Source organism: Rissa tridactyla, chromosome 4 (assembly GCF_028500815.1).
Source record: "Rissa tridactyla isolate bRisTri1 chromosome 4, bRisTri1.patW.cur.20221130, whole genome shotgun sequence".
NCBI classification, from domain to species: domain Eukaryota; kingdom Metazoa; phylum Chordata; class Aves; order Charadriiformes; family Laridae; genus Rissa; species Rissa tridactyla.
This window is the reverse complement of record NC_071469.1, coordinates 23,003,649-23,024,902: the sequence shown is the minus strand read 5'-3', so window position 1 is coordinate 23,024,902 and position 21,254 is coordinate 23,003,649. Positions and strand designations below refer to the sequence as shown.

The following is a 21,254-nucleotide window of genomic DNA, read 5'->3' as shown; positions in this document are numbered from 1 at the left end:
GCCAAGAAAGCACACCAGCAGCACGTTTGGGGATTTAGCCTCACCTGGTAGCAGCAACAGGCTGTGACAGACAGAATGCATTTTTATGCCTGCTCCTGAGGTAGGACTGGACTCCAGGGATGCAGATAACATCTGCACCAGGGGATTGGCCTTACTTGAAAGATAGGACTAGTTGAATTGTGCAATTTTATTTGTCAGTGCTCTACTCGTATGGAAATCTGTCAATATTGGATTGAGTCTTCTTTGAAACGTAGTTCCAGGATCGGGACATACTTTTTAGGCAGCCGTTTCTGAGAAGAAAACAGTGCCACAGTTCAGAGAATTGACGCTATCTAAGATTTTATGGAGAAGGATCATAGATATTATCAGGTCTATATTCACCTTCTGAATAGTGCGCGTAGAGAGGCAATGCATGAACAGGGACTTACACGTACTGTAACCGCCGACACTTGGGTGCGCACACCTTTCTCTGTCCATCTTCACTTTTCCCTACTCTTATACAAACTTATCAGTGAAATGTTCAATGCACCATGTGTAGCTTCTGGAACACAGATAAAATTGCGATGTGATCTGGAACCAAGAGAAGACTGACAGTGTGTTTCTATTCTACACGCTGGCAGGTAAACCATGAAAGTAAATGGTTTGATAAAAGCTAAATTTCCAGAATTGCTTTACATTTGGAGCTATATAAAGGAAATAGTCAAAGGCACTTCCTCATATAAGTATTGCTGACAAATTATTAGATTCATCTTTCTTTGAACTTTGATCTAAGGTATAGGAAGGATTTTGCTTTATGATTTTAGTTCTGAGTGTTCACATTGCCATGGGTGGATGAATTAGGCATGCCACCACAACTCTTTCTGGCTTCATACATTTGAATTAGATGCATACCATCACGTAGAAACTGAAAAATACTCTTTCTCATATCTGCAGCCAAACAGAGAGCAAAAACCTCCTGCACAGTACAGCTTGAAAAGAAGGAAAAAGAACTTCCTGTCGTTCGTAACACTGTAAAATCTCATTGTAAAAAAGCTGAAGATCCATCTTGATCTAATTGCTACTATACGACAACATTACTTAAGCCTGATCACTAAGTGCAATAATCACCCTTCACAACAGCGTAACAAACAAAAATTGCTCCAGGACCATCTTCCCCTTTCTTTTGCTGAGAAGCTATATGGCAGTATCTAACAGGCTAACTTTGGAAGACTGTGACCTTTCTTGTTATAGATAGAATCTTGGTGATATAAAACTTTGGCTGAAGTCCAGTAATATGTGTATTACTGATTAAATATACAGCAGTTCTCTCATATGAAAAGCATTCATTTTCCACCTCTCCTCCCAGGAGAGCTATTTGAAATGCTTACTGTTTTTCTTGCTTTTGGGGGCATCCTCCCATGACCAGGGACCAAATACTGGCACTCCACATGACTCACAATTTATTCCCATTGGTTTCTAGTCACACAGCCTCATCTCATTTTTTTCTTCTGAAAAGTCATCAGTGGAACTCCAAGTTCATCCCCCATATAAAGCATGCAGCTTCATACTTCTTTCTGGGTCTCCACTGCTTTCTGCTGGAAAGCCAAGTCACCTTGAACGTCCATAATTTTCTCTAGAAAACAGAAAACACTGTTTCCTTGTCAAGCCAAACGCCCTCAGGTGAGCCAGAGCATAGAGTAGTCGATGATATCTATGACTAATCCACCACTTGCTCACCCGAACGCAGAGCTCCCAGGTTGACAGAGTACTTGGAAACCTGAGTCCATTGTGTCTGCCTGCAATCACTGCTTCATTGTGTTGCGGTTTGATTTACTATCTCAAAATGGAAATCATTAAAAAAACCTGTTGTAATCAAACATTCTCAGCATCCCTAGACATTTAGTTTACTTTGTAGTCTGGAAGTAGTCATTAAGATATTAAGGCTCAAAATAAGTGTTCACAAAGAAAAAATTACATGTAGCACTATAATTATGAGGTTTTTAAGACGGTAGTGTCAGAATCAATAAAATTTAGGAGCTATTGGTCTCCTCTGTTTTCCTCTGTTTAACCGACGTGGTGGGCTGTTCACAAAAGAAAACTGCCTTTTAAAAACAGCAAGTATAAAACATTTGGGCATTATTTGTCTCCAGTAAACCAACTAACACCAGTTTGGCATTTTAATCTAACAACTTTGTAACTAATGTACTGACTTCACAGTGTGTCTCTCCGAACTGGAAGTGCCATTCATGTTGTGTTCCTTAAAAAAAGTAGCAGCCCAGACGTGCTGAATTACCTAAGATAGTAACAGCAGGCATTTAAATAATTTAAAAACAGTTCATCTTATAAACGTACACAAAAGTGGAGGATCTTCAAGTTAGTATTTTTAATAAATCTGTAGGTTTTGACCAGTTTTCACAATCTCTCTGAATAGCACATCCTGCTCATCGTGCTAAACCTGACCATAAAACACATGCTGGAGGATTTGCCATTTAAAAGAATTTGTAAACAAAATGGGATAATATCGTACAGCTCAATGGTTACTCAGCCACCACTGCCTAGCAATATCACAGCAGATGGTCTGACAGAGCAACAAGAAATACAGTTCACTCTTCTGACCAACCTGAGGTATACAGTGACTCTCCTTGTGCAAGTCTCCTACATGTTTTGTGGGAATGCAACACACACGGACCCCCACAATGACATAAAAACAGAAAAGGAACAGAAAATATTGTACTATTTCCTTTCCACTCTTCTTAACTGGAGGTGGCATGGGTCCCCGAAAAGACTTCACTCAGATCACTGTTTCCCTGTTGTGGTGGGTTGACCCTGGCTGGGCACCAGGTGCCTACCAAAGCTGCTCTATCCCTTCCCTCCTCAGCTGGACAGGGGAGAGAAAATATAACGAAAACCTTGTGGGTCGAGATAAGGGCAGGGAGAGACCGATTACAGTCATTGGCAAAACAGACTCGACTTGGGGAAAGTAGTTTAATTTATTACCAATCAAATCAGAGTAGGATAATGAGAAATAAAAACTAAGTCTTAAAACACCTTCGCCCCATCCCTCTCTTCTTCCTGGGCCCAACTTCACTCCTGATTTTCTCAACCTCCTCCACCCAGCGGTGCAGGGGGACAGGGAATGGAGGTTGCGGTCAGTTCATCACATGTTGTCTCTGATGCTCCTTCCTCCTCAGATGAAGACTCCTCATACTCTTCCCCTGCTCCAGCGTGGGGTCCCTCCCATGGGAGACAGTTCTCCACAAACTTCTCCAACGTGAGTCCTTCCCATGGGCTGAAGTTCTTCACAAACTGCTCCAGCGTGGGTCCCCTGCAGGGTCACAAGTCCTGCCAGTAAACCTGCTCCAGCGTGGGCCCCTCTCTCCACAGTTCCACAGGTCCTGCCAGGAGCCTGCTCCAGCACGGCATCACAGCCTCCTTTGGGCATTCACCTGCTCTGGCGTGGGGTCCTCCACAGGCTGCTGGTGGATATCTGCTCCTCTGTTAACCTCCATGGGCTGCAGGGGGACAGTCTGCCTCACCATGGTCTTCACTATGGACTGCAGGGGAATTGCTCTGGCTCCTGGAGCACCTCCTCCCCCTCCTTCTTCACTGACCTTGGTGTCTGCAGAGTTGCTGCGCGCACATATTCTCACTCCTGTCTCTAGCTGCTGTTCCACAGCAGTTGTTTTCCTCCTTCTTACATATGTTATCTCAGAGGTGCTACCACCGTCGCTGATTGACTTGGCCTTGGCCCACAGTGGGTCCTCCTTGGAGCCGGCTGGCATCGGCTCTGTCGTACATGGGGAAAGCTTCTAGCAGCTTTTCACAGAAGCCACCCCTGCTACCAAAACCTTGCCATGCAAACCCAATACACCTGTGCAGTCCACATGGGACAACCCAAACCCAGCTGTCTACAGCTGCTACTTCAGTTCAAGCCACTTACTCCCATATTAGAATAAGCCTAGTCCTGGGACCAGCACTGCTGTTTCTCCATCTTTCCACCTGACATTGATCTCACTAGCCTGGATATCCATTTCATGGATCTTGGACAAATTGATAGTTCAGGTCAGACAAAAGTAGTAAAACTATAATGATCTGTTAAAATGCCAATGACATGATTTTAGCTCTCTTGTTAGTGTTCATCCATCAGAGATTCTCACATCACAACGTCACTTATTTCTCCAAGCACCCCTGGAGATTTTTTCTTCTTTTTACTTGGGCTAAGGGTTGCAGTCAGCATCTTACAATACATACAAAGTAAGAGTAGTTGTATTACAGCTTTTTTCGCCGCTAAATATCTCAGTCTTACCATTTCTCTGCAAGAACTAATGAACTAAAGGAACTAATGGAGTCTGCAAGACTGAAAGCAGTTCTGTTCACAGCAATCTGTACTTTTCTCAACCAGGACCCCATGGCTCTAAAGGGCATTTTACCCAAATAAGGGTTAAAGGGCTTGTATTCTTCTTGTTTAGGCATATATTCCAATTTGAAACATCTCTCGGTAATAGGACAGTAAGTAATAGGGCACACTTAAAAACAGTGGGGTTATTTGAAATCTACTGTTCTCGGTATTACAGATCAAACTGCTTTCAGACACCGATGTATCAGCCCACGAGAAGCTCCTGCAGGGAGGGCTGGGCCCAACAGCGGGGCCACGGCTCGCTGGCACCAGCCGCCTGAACCCGCGGAACCGCCCGGACCCTCCGCCCGTCCTGCCTCCCCCGAGGCCTCAGGCGCGGCGCGCAGGCCCCGCCAGGCCGAGGCGGGGCCTGCTGTTTCCGCGGCAGCAGCTCGGCCGCCCGCGCTCCGCCCCGGGCCCCGCTCGGCCTGCAGCGATCCGGGAGGGACCGGGGGACCCAGCCGGAGCCGCTGCGGCGGTGCCGCCGGCGGGATGGGGCTGGAGCCGGAGCCGCTTTTCCAGGCCTGGAGCTACTTCAGGCGGAGGAAATTCCGGCAGTGCGCGGATCTCTGCTCGCAGCTGCTGGAGAGGCCGCCTGGCGAGCAGGTAGCGGGGGCCGGAGCGGGAGGCGGCGGCGGTGGTCTCGTTCGGCACCGGGCCGCGTCCCTGCTTCCTCAGCGGCCCGGCCGCCCGAGAGGGCGAGCCGTGCAGGGCTCCCTCGCTAGCTGTTGCAGCCGCTGGAGAGGCCCGGTGTGACCCCCTGCTAGCGAGCCGGGCCGGGCAGGGTAGGCCTAGGCCGCGCCGCGCTCCGCGGGGAGGAGGAGGAGGAGAGGAGCCGGGCAGCCCCTTCTCGCCGAGCTCCCTAAATCTCTCTTGAAAGCGCAGGCGGTGAGCGCGGGGCTGCCGGCTCCTCCTCGGAGAGGTCCCAGCCCAGCCAGGAGAGGGGAGGGGAGTAGTGCGACAGGTACATTGGGCTGCTGGGGATGGCACCGAGACAGTAGTGGGGTCACAGGACGCCCCACAACAAGGATTTTTAACTCACGATTTTGCGGCGTTTAAGGAAGAAAAGCCAAGACTAAAAATCCGGTCTGCTTAAGGATGTTGATTTTACACCAGTGTTCAGGTATCTGCTGTATGGACTAAACCTCATAAGGTTGAGCGACACCCATTTTAGCTCACTTCACATCTGAGCATTACCATGGGACAGAGAAGGTGTTTGCATTCCTCTCTCTTTGCTCTTTATCCAGCTGCAAAGTCTCTGGAAACGTGTGCGTGTTGTTCAATACCTGTGTATTTTCCCACCCTTCTGTAAGGACAGATTTCAGAATGTTGTTTCTGGATTAACAGTTGTATGCGTGTAAACATTTTTACAGCCATATTTGTAAAACAGTAATTGAATGGACTTTATCTTCATCATAGACACTTTACAGTGAATTAATAAGTCCAAAGCATCCTGTAGCTACATATTTTAAGAATCTTGAAGACAGTTCTTTTTAATCACAGAGAAAGAGTCTTTAAAGAAAACTACACAGTCACACAATTGTGTAAATGTAAAGCACAGTAATTGATTAAACTGATTTAGGATAGGTATTTAAAATATGCTTTTGTTTATGTTCTATACTGTAAGGCTACTTGTATACTACAAGGAGCCATCAGCGGAAAAATTTTTAGTGGAGAAGGCAGTCCAAGAAAATTAGTCTGGAACACTAAATGGGTTTGAGTATTAGTTCTGTGCAAGTCCTGTATCATTTATATGTATTTACACTATTGAGTCTTGATACATGTAATCTTTGCGTATTCAAGTACAGCACTTGATTTGTGAGAGAAACTGTTGAGACAATGCAGATAACAACAGTGGAGGTCGTGAAGATCATAGCACTTCTGTAGGTATTCATTTATATTTTTTTATTAGTAAAAAGTTTTTCAATCTATGATCTCAACATGGAAGTGTAAAGACAACTGCATTTCAACTGAGTTGCTGAAGCTTAAGTATAAAACTGTTTTGTTACACCTGGCAACTCCAAACTTTTGCTGGGCAGTTTCAAGTCGCACTGGGGAACTTGTTGAAGATATCTGCAACTGACAAAAGTGGGGTAAGGAATAGAAGCTCTACAAGGCTGGCAAAAATGTTTGGGAGGAAACTAACAAAACATTAATGAGAGGATGTAGATCCCATTTGGTTTTCCTTCTTCCAAATATTGATTGCACGTGCTGCAAATATTTAAGTAAATAAATGAAATTGTTTTGTTAGATAGAGCTACACATTCTCCTTAGAGGAGGATCTTGCATACCAGCAATATGAGAGGTTTTCTAAATACTATATAAAGTTGGAGCAAACAATTGGTCACTTAATTTAATCTTTGAAACGATCACACCAAGCTATAAGCTTCATCTTCTATAAGAATGAAAGAAAACATTTAAGATAATTATGCTTTGAGAAGCAGTGGAGGATGGGGATATGAATGATGCCTATACTACATCAAATCATAAGCTCTTAGAAGAGTTCCTGTATGAAGTCTCTGAATTTTAAGATCAAGTTTCATCAGTGTTTTGGAAAGACTTCCAGGTCATGGTTGCCTGCAAAGGACTGGACTTTATAACTTCAGTGTGTTCGTTTCAGAACTATATTCCTGTTCACAGTTTTATGTGAAAAAGGTACTCTTCATCACCAGCGCATTTCGAACCTGTCTGAAAGTTTAGATGGAAGAGAAATGTCTTGGCTTTCTGTAGAGGCAAACTTGAAATATGGTTAGTTTGGCTCTTGCCCCATATGTTCTTTTTGAGGAATCCTTATTAAGAGCTCTTTTTAAGCAGGAATTAATGACTTCTAAAAATATTTTAAAATATATCTATTTTAGCTTGGAAAATATCAGTCTTCCTCTTTAACATTTTAAAAGTGCATGGAACAACGTTTCAGTGTTTCTCTGAAAAGGTATTTCATAGAGCAATGTTCGAGTAAAGCACACTGCAAATTTGCAAACACCATCAAGTGGATTTTACTCCATAATAAGTACTTTATCTAAGTGCAGTAATAGTTTAGAGACTTTTTAAAAAATAAAATAAATGGAGAGGTGATTAAGTGTCAGTTCAGCACGTTTCTTCAGAAGGATCATGGAGTTTACTGTACTTCATGGTGTAAATGTAATGGCGACACAGCTTTCTTCCGTCATTCCTCTCAGTTAGTCCAGACAAAGAGCCCAGCTCCTGACGGGAGAAGATGTGGCGTTATTTATATCACCAGTTTATTTTGGTACAGCAGGTTGGAGAAACCAGAATATCAGTTAAATAACTTGCAAGCATGCAACTTGAACCAAGCTCAAACCAATTCAACGTACAAAATCTTACACTTTTAATCCCAAGTAAAACATTTTCTAATTATTTAGTTAAAAGATAGCTTTAACATTCATGGCAATTAGACGTGGAATGGCATTTCTCTTCTTCAGTCTCCTGTGCTCATGATGTTTTAGATTTTACACTTTTTATTGTAATCAACACAAAATCTTAGTATTTACTTGTTACCTGTCCAAGTAAGCCTGTATTGTATTATTCTGCTTCTCATTTGTAAAGCCTTGCAGGTCTCTTCCCTAACTATGTTGTTGCACTTTCAGCTCATTACTGTCTAACACTTGCTGCTTTCAGGTACCAGTCTGTCACGTTTGCCCTGCTAGACTTCAGGCATAGAGTAAAGGAAATAGTAACGTGCCTCAAGAATGTGTTTCGTATGTAGTTGAAACCTTACAAACTATTTTGAACCTACTTAATACAACATAATGAAAAAACAAATCATGTTTATGCATTGCAGCATGAATACTTCGCATTTAACAGAACCTTTATTTTTATAAAACGTTTGAAAGACACTAAACTCCAAGGCTGAACACTGAGGTAATTAGAACTCAAATAAGTGATGTATGTGGCTTAATTCTCCTGGCTGGCCTAATCAATGCTATTGTGCATTATTCTGTATTTATTCTAATGGTAGCATATGAGTGAAGTTGCTGTATTTGTGAATACTGGAAAAGTGATCTAAGATGACTTTTTTTTAAAGTTAATTAAGGTCCAAGACCATTCTCGTGTAGATTGACTGATGGTTTCTGAAATCTGCTACTTTTGAAGGTGGCACGTTAATGAAGTCAGTAGTTCTTAAATATTTTGGTCCAACTTTATTTCTGTCTTCTTCATCCACCTGCCAGAAAATGGTGCCATCTTCCATCTGTGTCAATTACATTACTAGTATTTTAGTATAACCTGCAGAAACATCTAAAATTAAGTATGTATCATTTTTGGTACCTAGCCCAATATGTGTGGTTTATTATGCTTAAAAAACATGTAGCAATTCTAAAACATTTAATCGTCAAACCCTTAATGGGAGCACTTCTGCAAATCAGGCCCAAGATACGTCATGTTGGGCACCAGGAAAGCAAACGGACAAATGACAACCCTTACAGAAAGTTTGGATTAAGTGAGCTGCTGTGCAGCACAAGGGAATACTCAGCTGCTGTAATCACTGTGCCATCTGTTCTCATCCTCTTGTCCCATATCCTGCTAAGCGTTTGCCTCCCAACCTCTGCAAACAGGGAAAGAAGGATCTCATAAGAACAGTAGCCTTGGTCACTTCATGCATGGATTGGATAGGGTATAAGCATGTGTTAGGATATGGTATGAACCCAGCCACGGGAGACGGCATCCTTTAAAGAGATGCGCAGGAATGGTTGAGTTAAACTGTGACTGTCATAGGTCAGAACCTTTTCATGCTCAGGCAACTAGCCTTCTCTCTTCTAAGACATGTAATGTAACAGTAAGTAAGTAAAGGAAGAGACTAATAGCACATAATCTGAGAATGTTTTCATGCCTGAAAGAGACCACCTTGCTTGTCTGAAAGCCTGTCGATCTTTCCCAGCTGTGAGCTGGTCTGCTAAATAACAGCACCACTCCTGCTCCATTGCATCTGCAACACTGTCACAAAACTACGGGCAGCTGAAATCAGTTTTCTACAATAGCCTTGGAAGTAGGCATTTTTGCCAGTCACGCTTATAAATGTAGTAAGACTTTTTCTTGTCCAGTACTCTTCATATATGTCTTAGTTTACCACTCCCTATACATATAGCTTAGTATTCATAATGTTTTCATCACAAGTATAATGATTTTTAAGAATTTATCCTTCAAGAACATGGCAAAAGATTATTTGAAGGTCTCAAAAATAAGTTAACTGATGATCCAATTAATAGTTGCATGTACACTCGTTTAGTATCTTAATTGGTATAGAACTCTCTTTGAACTCAGTCACCAGATGCAGTAAGCCCTAGGAGGTATTTAAGTTATGGTGTTGACCTTTCAGCCAACTGGGCATGAATCAGGAATTTTCTTATGTAGCAGTTATCAAATGCTGTGCCATTGTAAGCTTGAATTCTTAAAGAACACATCAATGAAATCAAAATGTTTTAAAATCAATTATGTTTTCCTGAACAGTTCCTAATGAATAAAATGTGCTGAACTTTTTGATAGAGGAATAATTAGCTGCTATTGAGTTAGATTTTATGGTAGACGAATATTTTTTTCTGTAAAACGTTCTGTGGGTTTCTTCATTTAAGAGTTAGGTATATAAATTTTATTGATGGAATTTACCTCTATGCTGACAATCTTATCGCAGGATAGGTAAGTGCTATATTATCTATGACTAGCATTTGGGCATACAAACCCATAAAGTACTGATGTTCAGTTTAATTATTTCCTATTGTAAGCAAACAGGCGTTGTCTTCTGTGCTTATAGTAATAGCATGACCTAGAGGAAATACAATCCAGGGCTGTCTCTGTTGATCATCCTGATTAGTTACCTAATCTGATTACTCTTCTTTGTGTTCCATATGTCAGATTCAAGGCAATAACCAGCACCGATGTATGAGGCCTGCTGTAGTTTAACAATATGTAAAAAAAAAAAATTGCCTAATGTAATTAATAGACATGCAGTGGATGTCCTGTCTTTAACTTGATTAATGGTCTGCTATGGGGATTTGCTTTTGTTCATTCGTCCTTTCTTCTCCGCAGTGAACTTTCAGCTGCTATTACTTGCATACTGGTTTTTGCAAGGTCATAATAAAGTTATCACAGATATGTTTATGTACATGGAACTTGATTTGAAAAAGTGTCTTGAACTGAAATCAGTTATTGGTTCAAGAGACTGTAATTAATAAGTTTATGCATAAAAATTAGTGATACAGTGAAGTCATTGTTCCTGGGTAATGTTTTTTCTGTGTTTCTACTCTTAATCATTTGAAGAGCATTTTCAGAATACGCTAATTTTAATATTCTGCATGTATTAAATCGTACTCACCTGAAATTAATTGTAGAATGAAGCTTTATTAGAATATAAGGCATGTGCTCTTGGTTCATTACCTCTTCAAGGCTATAAGCATCAGAAGACTTAATTTTTCTAAATATTTTTGGTCTTCAAATAAACAGACTTTACACATTAAATTTAATTTTAAAATGCCCTGAGTGGATTTAGAGATCTGGGTTAAATCCTTCCTTCACTGCTATTACAATCTTATTAATTTCAAAGGAGCTTTATATGTGTAAATGAAGAATAAATTTGACCTTTTGTTTTGAGATACAAGCTTACGGGGCGACACTATTTGTTAATCCTCTCAAAGAAATCTTTATTCGGAATCTAGTTCTAGTGGATTACTTGCATGAGTAGCAACTGCTGGATCCACCCCTGTTAAAATGTATTATATTTTAATGTTAGTTTTTGTTGCTCCAGACTTGGGTTTAATGGGAGGGTTCTATCACCTGCTTGAGGGTTATTTAAAATCTGAAGTTACTTCTTGTCAAAAACTGAAACAGTATATTAGGGGGTATGAACAATGCGTACTATCACCTACCATTGTGAGAGCACAAAGTTTTTAGTAAATATTATTGGTCAACTCTACTGATTTCCAAAGTGATGAGGGATGTGATTTCTGAAATTTTTAGTAATATGAATGCTCCTACATAAGCAAATTTGTTTAATTTTTAAGTTATTTTTTAAATGAATGAACAGTGCCTAAAGTAAGATACACATCTGTAACATCAAGGCATTTTTGAGTTACTGTTGACGTAATGTTCCTAACCTTGTCCTCATTAGTTATTGTAGCACATATGGTATGGAGGATCACCTACTGCTCTTAAGCCATTTCCTAGTACACCATATGTGCTCTAACACTCGGACACAATGGGGTGAATAAAATGCAAGCTGAAATATCTCAATGTCCTTTTATTTATTACTTAGAAAGCTGGAACAGTTTATTTTCGGAAGACGAATACTATAAATAAAACAACATATTAAAAGAAGCTGGATTTCATTTAATCATACATCGAAAACATAAAGGCAGTTTCCATGCCTTAGTCAAGCCCAGGTACATCACAGACAGCTGAGATTGATCCCTCAATTAACATTTAGTTCCACAGAATACTCAATTTATAAGCTGTGTTACGCGTTCTAACACTGGCGAACAAGTTTGTGATTACAAATATGATCCTTAAAAGGCCACAGAAATTCCAGTACACTACTGAAGGAAGATGTGAGAGCATCACTATTCTTCCAGGTCCCTGCTGTCATGGAATTTACTGAGTAAAAATGCTCAAATTGAAAAAAGTAGACCGTGTTTCATATTACAGAGGAAAAGACTGAGTTTGACCTTGCCATTCTTTTGGTGAAACATGAGCCAGCGGGGTGCCCTGGCTGTGAAGGAAGGTAACAGCACGCTGGGCAATGCTTCAGCTTGAAGAAGACATTAGTGTGATCTAATAGCAACCTTCTAATACGTACAAGGAGGTTATCAAGAAGGTGGAGATAGGCCCCTTGCAGAGGTGCATGGAGTGTGAGACAGCGAATATAAATTGAAATGAAGGAGGCTTTGACTTGATATAAGGAAAAACATTTATTTTAAGGACAGTCAGGCAGGTTGCACAAGGTCTCCATCCTTGGAAGTTTTCAAGACCCAGCTGGACAAAGCTCTGAGCAACCTCAACTGATGTTGCTTTGAGCGGGCCTTTGGACTAGAGACCTCCTGAAGTTCCTTTCTAGTCTGAATTACTCTCAGGTTCTATGTTCGGTCTAATATAGCTGGCTTAACTGCCGTAGATTTACACAAGGCCAGATGGAAGAAATTTTCCACTGCCTCTAGAAGCAGAAGTGATCTGACTCTACAGAAGACTAATAGTGAGTTAGGAAAAAGTAACATCTGTATCCCACCTTCCTTGTCATTCCCCCTAAAGCTAAGTAATACCTTGGAGAGGAAAAATTCCTCCCCGGTCCCTGGAAGTGAGCAGCAGAAGCCCTGAAGGATAGTTTAAATGTTGTATAAACATGATTAATTACACAATAAATGATGATAAACCTGCATTTCCGGTTGTTAGTATTTACTCACTTTTACCTCAAGTTTTCAAGCAGATGCAAGTTCCTGCTTTTTGGCTTGTAGTAAACTTCATCTGGTAGTTTTCTTTTTGTTTATTGGGTGGTGTAATAAGCCATTAGTTTGATATTTATTCCACTTAAGCGTTACTGGTCAGGATACAATAAATACATAATTTCCATCATAAAAAAAAATCAGTATGTGCAGAAATTTTCTTTTATGTACTTCAGTGATATCAGTGTGATCACCATCAGCAGCAAACAAAAATGCACAAAGGTGGATTTTATGACGTGGGCATTCTCAAGGCAATGGCCTAATAATCTGGTTAACTTTTGAGAGATTTGCTTACGTCTTCCAACTTTTTTGTCCTTCTTTTTTTTTAAATATACCATTTTTCAATGTAATAATTTTGTAATGTTAATCTCAGATTTGGCGAACATGATCCAGCAGAAGCAAGAAAGCATCTGAAAAATGTATTTACTGCAAATCTGTTTTCATTGTGTAAAACATTGATTAGCTCCATAATGTGTGTAAGTTGACATAGTGTAATAAAATGGAAATTTGGATATGTGTCAGAGAGAAAATGTTTGTGCAAAATGAGGTGGTCAGAGAGTATAATTGTATTTTTTGTTGTTCTTTAGTTGTCATTTCCATTCTTCAGTTTCTGTTTCCTTCCTTTCAGGAGCCTGATTCTGAATACACCGTGTTTCAGGTAAAATTCTTTTCATAAATACAATTATTAGATACGATCATTAGTACGAATATCTGATATGCTGAATAATACTTGTTCTGTTGTTAAATCCTTGATGGCATAAATTTGTTTTTCATCATTGGTAAGGTAGTGCATTCAATAAGGGGTATTTTAAATAGGCAGCTTCTATATTTGATAGAAGTTTATTTCTCTCATATATTTCCTATAGATTTATTCGGCAGTTCATTATCTTAGTGCCTTCTAAAAGCTACACTGAATCTTGAACTGAATGACCTTTATCTGCTGATGAGATCAGGAAAAAGCCAATGTGTATTTCACAGACAGAACAATGTTTATGCTCTTAGGGATCCCTTTCATGTTTCATTTACTGCGATGTAATGCTGGGCTGTTACCCATGCCCTTCCTGCTGCTCCTACAGCTCATTCTCACTGCCTACCTTCTGTAGAGTCTGGTAGTCTTGGACCTGCATGATGATGCTTTGCATAAGGGATGGAAGACTGAGATTAATTAGTTTTCACTCCGTCCACGTTAGCACTAGATTACTGCAATGGGAAGGACAGTAATGTGCAGGTGGTGGCATCTTTTGGCTACTTGCGTCTTTGAATACAGCTCAATAACATATTTTATGATGCAATGCAATGCAATGAAGTCATGCAAGTTGTTTGCATACAGTATGATTTCAGTGAAATACTGCCGGATATCTCCGTGACTTTAAAGATTACGTTTCACAAGGTAGTTGTTGCGTTCTGGGGTTTTCATTGGGTATGGAATAAAATTTATGGTAATGGAAAGGATTATCGGAGAATGAAACCTCTTAGAAATGTGCGTTGCCAGATTCAGAAAATGCATTTAGATTCAGATTTTAACGTGGGTTTTTTTTTTAATTTGGTTTTTGGTCTTTTCAGAAACAAGAGGAAGATACTCTATTCAGTGACAAACTAGTTCTCGGGATCTAAGTGGAAAACACTTTGTCGCTTTTCTTTCTGGAGTTTGTATTTCTTAAGAAATACTGTCTCACTTTTCTGTACTTATGGTATTTAAGATATTCCTTCCCTCTTTAGTTACTATTAGTTATTGTAAAGTTCTGTTCTGGTTATGAGTTAAACAAGCGAAACCTGTTATTACGTTGTGAATATGTGGGTTGTCTGAAATGAGTTGTCCCTTTCTTGTTCCTACTGTTTAAGTGTCCTTTTCATAAAAATGCAAGTCATCTTCAGAAATGTGTGCATTTATTTTTATGGCTTTTTGTGATTATAAGTGAGCCTTCCTCTCACTGTTGCCACTGTGGTTCTTCCAGTTTTGTGGCTGCTCTTAATCATTTTAATTGAAGTTTTTCAGCTGAAGTTCTTGTTTCAGATTAAACCCTTACAGGTTTTCACTGAGTGAAAAATCGCTGCGTTGTACTGTAGTAAATTACTAAAACTGTGTACTTTCTTATGAACAGGGTTGTTAAAATATTTCTGGATAACTAAAAACTGCAACACAGAAACTAGGCTTCATACAGGGATAAAGTAGCTCTAGGAAATACCAGGACTGCTGGTACAGATTCTTTATAGGAAGTTGAAATTACTGAGCTGTTAAGAAAATCTTTGAACCTTGCATGAGTTTTACATCGCATGTGATAAAAGACACCTTTACTTTATGGACACACAAAAAAAAATCAAAATTGGTTGGGGAGGGTCTGTTTTAACAGAGAAATGTGCATCTCAGGTTTTCTTTTAAAAAGTAAGACAATAGCCATATGCTGTTGTTCTAATAAAGTCCTATGTGACTTTTTATGAATAAGTAGACATTTTTTATGAGTGAAAATGTGCCAGAAATTTCATTTAATTCTTCTGAAAAAAAGATCTTTTTCCTACATCTTCCTTTGTATTTGTGTGTCAGTATTCATTTCTAATTCCTTTTCCCACACCTTGATTTTTCACATATTTAGGATAAGCGTGTGCATGCATAGAAATTATACTTTTGTTTCATATGGGTCTTGTAAATACTAGTCAGGAATTTTGAATTGTCGTTTTGTCTCCCAAAGTAAAGGTCGTCTTTCTATAGTTTAAGTGACAAATTTAACATTTTTCTCTCTCTTGCTGTTTTGATCAGAAGTCCTGTAAGAAACATTGCTACAGGCAATACTCTCGTCTACAGACTGATGTTTAATTAAGGAATAATATGCGATATCTGAATTTTTTGTTGGCTGTGAAGCCTCAGACTAGAAACTTCAAACGAAAGACTGGAAGAGCAGCCTAAGGAATCTATTTTTTTATGACAGATATTTCTGCAATAATGACAGAGAGACATGTTGCTTTTAAAAACACATTATCTCACATTTGTTATTGGAAAAACCACAATGATATGTCTATGTTAAGAACTGGCCCCAGTTTTGGCAATTAGTATGGAGAAATTGCTACTTTCAATTCCCAGGAAAATATCATTACTATGGGCAGCTTTTCTTCTCTCTACTAGGAAATTAGCCTGTGTTTGGCTATACTAAGAGCTCTGATTTCAGCATATTCACAATATAGACATGGTTGTGTTGACTGCAGACATATGTGTCTTTGAAAAAAGCAGTGTACGATCAAGGTGTTAGAAATTCAACAAACTAAATACTTCTATAGAATAATGAAAAACAGTTAAGGGTGTTGAACATCTAACTGCAAATCTCAACGCTAATTAAAGGTTGTCACCCTGCTATACATAGGAAGAAACTAAAAGATAATAAAGCAGATCTGGATTATGTTTGTCTGGCCTAGATTCAAATCATCCTGCCCTGTTCCTTTCTCATCATACTTGAACAAAGGTTTCTAATTGTGTCTGAACTGGCTGGCTAATTCCCTCCTTTACTTCTGCTTGGAAGAAAGCGCTTTTAAAAAAGGAGACTTAAATATTTCAACATTTTTAGATATACTTTCTTTTTGATAGACAGTTATAAAGTTGCATAGAAATATGCGGGAAGTGTAGAGGAAGGGATGGTCTGAGACAATATAAATGAGTAAATGATTACTTAAATTATTAAATAAGCCTGAGGTCCAGATCTTCTTCTGCCTTTACTGAAAGAACAGTTTTTTCCATGCGTTTGACCTTTAGTTCTATTAAAGTAGCATCAGTCTGTTCTATTTTGAAATGTCTCCTTGGCAAATATTAAACATGCTTTTCCACCAGACTGCTATACACTATGTCAGAAAAGAAACAAATCTAATTGTTTTGGCAGTGATTTTTACTCTGGAAGATTTATGATGATCTGTTCAATATCTGAAGGAAGATCGGGAATTGGTCTTGTGGCTCCCTTTATCATGCCAGCTCTATGAGTACATTAGAGGCATATTAAGTTATCAAAGTGGTTGGATCTGCACTTGTTTTGTTGGTACTTCTGTATGGCTGCCATCGTTTTTAATTTTCCCCATTGATTTGGTGTCTCTACAAAGTCTACACAAAGCTTGTCACATAGGCTAGAATTATGCTTGCCTGTTCACACTGCTCATATAATCCTCCAAGACATTTAATGTAGTAATTTGTCTGTTCTGTTCACTAACAAGTACTCCAATAATCTCACAATCTGAGATGCCTAATCTATACACTTATGCATTTTTTACAGCTGATGCTTTGAACAAAGGAGTTTTAGACTATCTTTCTGAAGACTGTCACTTGTGAATAGTAACGTAGTGTATCTTTAACTGCTGGTTAAAAAATTTTCCTTCTTTTCCAACAGATACCTGGGAAAGGCATTACTTCACATTACAGTGGTTTACTTACCTTCCTGTCCCATCCCAATTTAAATAAGATGTCTGTCAGCGGTGGGTTTTGAATGGCACTGGTAGCTGGGGACTTTTTCAAAAGCACAAGATCTCAGAGAGTTGCCTGTGACCTAAATTAGTCATAACTTTTCATGAGGCATGAAATTCTGTCCTCCAAACTCAATAACTCTAGCTGTTTCACTCCGAAAGAGTGGTCCAAAGTCTTGGTTCCCTTTCCACCTCCATTAGGAAACTGATGGATATACCCAGCTGTTTAACTCAAAACCTTATTCAAGCCTATTAAAACTGTGAAATGGAAAAATTGCTGATTAGATTGTTTACTTGGTGTCTTGAAGATATTTTACTTTTTATTTTATCCTCATTCAGGCTGCCTGGAGCTTGAAAACACGAGCTTTGACAGAAATGGTGTATGTGGATGAAATCGATATAGATCAAGAAGGAATCGCGGAGATTATGCTAGATGAAAATGCCATTGCACAAGTCGCACGTAAGAACGACTTCCACTTAAATACATTGAAGCATCAAGAGTTCTTTTGGTCAGGATTGTCTTCTAGCATAAAATAGTACATCCTCCGGTGACCTGATATGGCTTTTAGCTATTGCTACAAGAAGAGTTTTATATCGTTTTATGGTTGCATGGCGATGTTGAGATACACCACATGATCTTGATGTAGTGCTTAGGCCTATCAGATGGGGATTCAGACAAATAGTGTTTTGTCAGCTTTTCCTCTGCATCTCTGTACTCACTGGCTCTTTTCCATAAGTGCATTGATTTCTTTTACTCCTTGCTGGCTTCTTTAGGCACCGTGGAAAACTAGAGAAAACTATATGCCCCTGATGTACTGTGAATCTCATCCGCATGCCTGTACTATAGGCAACAGTCCAGCCAAATCTGACATCACCTTTTTTTTATTATTTCCCACAAACATGTTCTGAACTGATTTTCTCTCTTCTGTTTTTCTCTTTTTCCTCTCTTCCTCCCCAAGGCAGTTCTTCAGCCCTATCGTTGTTTCTTGTTTGCAGCTCTTTTCAGCTTCGTCAGTTCCTTTCTAAGTCGGCAGTAATTAGTAGTCTTCCACTACTTTTTGGCATTATTTCTGTTTTTCTCTGTTCCTTTTGTACAATCCACATGGGAATTTTTATGCATCTTATTGAGATGTGTCTCTCAACCACCTCCCATGTCAAGGAATTCAAGGGAAGAACTGGCCGTAGGCCAGAACTAATATTTGAAGCATTAAAAGCTTTTCTCATCTGGAAAGAAGTAGGCAATTGCATATCTATCTGATTACATTTTTAAAAATTATCATTACATGCTTGGTCACATATAAACAGTCAAGCAGTACTTAAGTTGTGTTTATACATTATGATAGTCTAATTACATGTATCTGTCTTAAAACAGCATAATAATATAATTTAGACTTCTATTTGATTTTACGCCCCTGCAGTAGAGACCATCTGCTAAGAAAAATCATTTGATGAATATTATTGAGAAATAAGGCATTCTGGAAAAGTACGTTCATACTATATTTAAACTGAAAAAAGGTGACTTTCTGGGTAATGTGTCACAGATTCCAAAGCCAAGGAAGATCATTATGATAGCATAGCCTGGATGCCTGAATCATTGAGATAAGACTTTGGTATTCGTGCTTCAAATCCACTAGATGTGCCTGAGCTAGTACAGAGTTTTTCAGAAAGTATAAGAACTTTCCAGAGGGAAAGAACCCCCTGCAGTCTTTGGTAAATTATGAAACTGAAACACAGGAGGCTCTGTCTGAACACAGGAAACACTTTTTTTAGTGTGAGGGTGACTGAGTGCTGGCACAGGTTGCCCAGGGAGGTTGTGGAGTCTCCCTTCTTAAAGATATTCAGAAACTGGCTAGACAGGGTCCTGGAAAACTGGCTTTAGGTGACCCTGCTTGAACCTGGTTGGACCAGATGACCTCCAGAGGTCCCTTCCAACCTCAGCCATTCTGTGATCACTTCTACATTTACACCTGATTTAATAAAAATGAGTGCTTGCTGACTGTGGCCTTTTGCTGTTAGTGTGGTCTGGACTCAGGGTCTTTTACTGTGGCAAATCTTCCAGGATATCCTCCCCCACTATAATTAGAGCTTACAAACTTAAAAATCTGTAGTACCTCCCATATTACAACTGGTATTGTCTGTACTTCATTTACTAAGCAGTTCAAATCCTTTTGCATCAGTTACATGTCCATTTCAATTTTGTATCTGTCCTTATCTTAGTTTCCAGATTAAACTACCTTAATAATGATTTTGCTCTCAGTCTTGCGTTATTAAATAATTGCTAAATTGTGTAGGGTCCACTGGAAACAACTACTTTTCTGTGGTTCCTCTTCACACATATATAATGAAATCTATCCCACCAGTTTTTAAATTTTTATAATTTTGCTATGTTAATTTTCTATCAGTCTTGTTTATTAATAAACGTGTCCTATAGCATCATTTTACAGAAAATTCCCAGTATGTTACCTTTGGACTCTTAACACCATCAATTTTATCAGCTGAAGTTGTAATCTTGTTTAAAAGTGTTACCTTGACAACATATTTTTCAGAAACTAATACTAATTGGCATTATGGATAATCACAGCTATTTTATAAACTAGGGCATTAAAGGAGTCACCTGCATTCTTCACTAACTGCTGAAATTACACTCAAATTCTGTTGCTGTTAGTGGTCACATGCACTGCTGTGGCCTCTTGATGCCTATTCATAGCTAGTTCAGTTGGGATTCTCAAATAAGGACTGAGTTGCCTGGGGTGAGATCAACGGAACTAAATCCTCTAAGCATTCTCCCAGTAGACCAAAAGCACAGAACAACCATCGGTTTTAAAAAAAACATGTCGGGAAAAGGGAATTTAATGCCCTACCATTTTTATATTATTGTCACAGTTAAAAAAAAGTCTCAGAAAGTGGAAGACTAGTTCCTTGTCTGCTAGCTTGAAAACTTGAAGGCCACTTTCTCCATTTCTCAGAAGAGTGCCCTACTTATCATGGTAGAAACTGCTGTTGGGTGGACTGTCCACCCTTGCTGTTGTGGAGTAAAAGATTGAAGATTCACAGGACTATAAAAAACAAGTAAGCAACAGAGGTCCTACGTGTGGCCATACAGAAGAGAGAGAATCCTGAGTTTTGGTCCTTATTTTAACATCGCTTACATATTTTGTTGGTTTTACTAAGGAGATCATGGTTAATACCTTTTTGTATTATTTAACTTTAAATACAGCTGTAGCCAGGTGGCTACTATAATACTGGAATCAGAGGTGCTTGGTATCAGCATGGATTAAAAAAACTAGAAGGTATTTAGATTAGGTAAGAAGTTATCGATTTGGACAACTCTACTAAACTTGCTTAAACAATGGACTAGTGTTATCTCAGAGGTAATTACAGTTTGAGGGCAGAAGAGAGAGAGAGGACTGAAAAAGGGCAAACTTGGGGTTTATTTTGGGGGAAAAAAGAAGGAAGGAATCTAACTACCTATCAGTTTAACTTCAGTTCTTGGAAACATTTGGAGTAAAAGCAGTTCGTATCTAGAAAGTAAGTAAATGAGTAACAGCGATTTGTCAAGAACTGGCTGTCTCAACTTAAATCTCTTTTTCTTTCTGTACACGGTAACAAGCAGTGAACAGACCAGAAGGTATAGACGTCATCTTGCTTTTAATCAAGTTTTTAAAACCATCTCTTAGACATTCACTTAGGAGGTTAGAAAAACTGACTATAATCAAATGTCAGTGAAGGTGATGAAAAATCTACGTGCAGGAACTAGTAATTCTTAATGATCCACTGTCAAAACAGAAATGTGTGAAAGGGGGACCCTTCATCTGTTCACCTGGACTCAAGCCAATTCAGTGTTTTCAGTGGTGACCTTTGGATATGGATGAGTTTGAACTTTACTGTGCCCTAAATTGTGGGTGGGGGTTTTACATGGGCTTAATGACATGAGATGTCATTTTCCATCTGCCCTGTAGCTGAAGATGCTATCTGTTGCTCCTAAGATGTTCTTGAGAATT

The 21,254-nt window shown here is 39.3% G+C and overlaps 1 protein-coding gene across 3 annotated transcripts in view; it reads left to right on the top strand.

Moving 5' to 3' along the window:
- The first annotated feature begins 4,744 nt into the window (after positions 1-4,744).
- The window catches only part of TTC8 (tetratricopeptide repeat domain 8), a 42,948-nt gene continuing 26,438 nt past the window's right edge, over positions 4,745-21,254 (top strand). For all 3 annotated transcript variants that reach the window (XM_054200293.1, XM_054200294.1, XM_054200292.1), the window contains exons 1-3: positions 4,745-4,981; positions 13,448-13,477; positions 17,593-17,713. In XM_054200293.1, the coding sequence (XP_054056268.1) occupies positions 4,868-4,981; positions 13,448-13,477; positions 17,593-17,713 (265 nt within the window). In that variant the 5' untranslated portion in view covers positions 4,745-4,867. The remainder of the gene's footprint in view (positions 4,982-13,447; positions 13,478-17,592; positions 17,714-21,254) is intronic.